Source organism: Salvia splendens, chromosome 16, assembly GCF_004379255.2.
Source record: "Salvia splendens isolate huo1 chromosome 16, SspV2, whole genome shotgun sequence".
NCBI lineage: Eukaryota > Viridiplantae > Streptophyta > Magnoliopsida > Lamiales > Lamiaceae > Salvia > Salvia splendens.
In genome coordinates, this window is record NC_056047.1 from 24,106,703 (window position 1) to 24,108,567 (window position 1,865).

Here is a 1,865-nt window from a genome sequence, read left to right on the forward strand (position 1 = left end):
TATAGTTACTAATTTCTGATTTTTAATTTTGCATTTTCAACCATTTCAGAAAATTATAAAATTAGCTACAGTAATACAATTTGATTAATCGGGTCAAAATTTCGGTAATCGACGGCTGAACGTCAGTAATTGACGGAACCGTAAAAAAATAACTGAATCGACAAAGATTTCATTTGTTACGAACCCGTTTTCTGAAAAATGAATATTTGGGTTAAATTTATATTATAGTAATATATTTAGAAAAAAATTGACATTTTAGTCTAAAATAAAAGAGTAAATTAACTAGATCACTAAATCAGATCCATTTATTCAAAAAATAAAAGTTGTTTTCGGATCTGAACTAAATCTGCCTTCCAAAAGTAGAATCTAACATCATAAAAAAACATTAAATAATTAGAATTGAGAGACGAAATAAAGCCCAAACAATGATATTACGAGCCACAGCACGCTGGTAGAAAAGAGTTTCTCCCTTCTATAGACTACAATTGGGGTTTTGGTTAGGGTTTGTTTGATCAATGGCGGAGGAGAAGGCTATGCGATCCAAGGGCGTCGTCACCAAATTCAACGATCAGAAGGGCTACGGATTCATCCAGCCTGAGGATGGAAGCGAAGATCTGTTCGTCCACCAAACCGCCATCAAATCCGACGGCTACCGCTCCCTCCGCGAGGGGCAGGAGGTCGAGTTCACCACCATTCTAGACGGCGACAAGGCCAAGGCCGCTGACGTCACCTCCCCCGGCGGCGGCCCCGTCGACACCGCTCCTCGCAGGGGCAATAACACCAGCAGATACGGCGATCGGAGAAATGACGGCAACGGATACGGCTATCGCAGCGGCGGAGGAGGTGGAGGAGGCGGTGAGTGCTTCAATTGTGGTGAATTTGGGCATATGGCTAGGGATTGCGGAGGCGGAGGAAGTGGAAATGGTGGAGGATGTTACAATTGTGGAGGATTTGGGCATATGGCTAGGGAGTGCCCTAGTGGAAATCGCGGCGGTGGCGGTGGGGGTTCCGGTGGGGCTTGTTTCTCCTGTGGGGAACCAGGTCACATGGCGAGGGATTGTGTGCGCAGCGGCGGAGGGGGCTACAGCCGTGGAGGAGGAGGCTGTTTCAACTGCGGTGAACCTGGACACTTTGCCAGGGAATGCAAAAGCACCTCATGAATAAATTGGTCTCTGTTTTTTGATGGTTATGCTTGAATTCTGCTGTTTTATTATTTAGGGATGTTATTATGGTTTTGCTTATATGGTTTATTAATGCGATCTGCCCATTTTTTGTTCTGATAAGTGTATAATATGGTGGTTTGGTTTCTTGATTTTTGCCTTTTCTACATTTTCTAAGCTGTGTGTTGAAGGAAGACATTAAATCTAGATATCTTGTAGTGCATCTAAGGTCTGAGTATGCATTCTAACTTATGCTGTGTGTGTGTTTGGCCATTACATGTGATTTGTGTCATTAGGCTATAGGTTTCTTGTTTACATGTGCATGGGCTTTTGTTTTACTATGAGATGCATTTAACATACTCCCTCCGTCCCATTACACTTGATACATTTCTTTTGAGCATAGGTAGTAGTGGTGTTTAGTGGCTGAATAAAAAGAGAATAAAGTAGAAGTGGGAAAAAAGTACAGGGAAAAAGTAAGAGATTGATTAAATAAGATAGAGATAGAGTTTTGTTTTTTTTTTCGTAAAAGGAAATGTCTCACCACAGTGGGACGACTCAAAAAAGAATACGCTTCACATATAGTGGGACGGATGGAGTATTGGTTTATGAGTTAGACAAGCATTATTAGTTCCACTAGAATAGTGGAGTATTGGTTTATGAGTTAGACAAGCATTATTAGTTCCACTAGAATAGTTGATTATTTTT

The 1,865-nt window shown here is 41.3% G+C and overlaps 1 protein-coding gene across 1 annotated transcript; it reads left to right on the forward strand.

Moving 5' to 3' along the window:
- Positions 1–304: 304 nt before the first annotated feature.
- LOC121771239 (cold shock protein 1-like) lies at positions 305–1,277 on the forward strand. The gene has a single exon (XM_042168018.1). It carries the CDS (start codon positions 516–518, stop codon positions 1,158–1,160), a length of 645 nt encoding a protein of 214 aa, XP_042023952.1. The 5' UTR covers positions 305–515; the 3' UTR covers positions 1,161–1,277.
- The last annotated feature ends 588 nt before the right edge of the window (positions 1,278–1,865 follow it).

Coding starts and splice junctions, on each gene's coding strand:
- LOC121771239 (XM_042168018.1), top strand. CDS start 516: ATGGCGGAGGAGAAGGCTATGCGATCCAAGGGCGTCGTCACCAAATTC.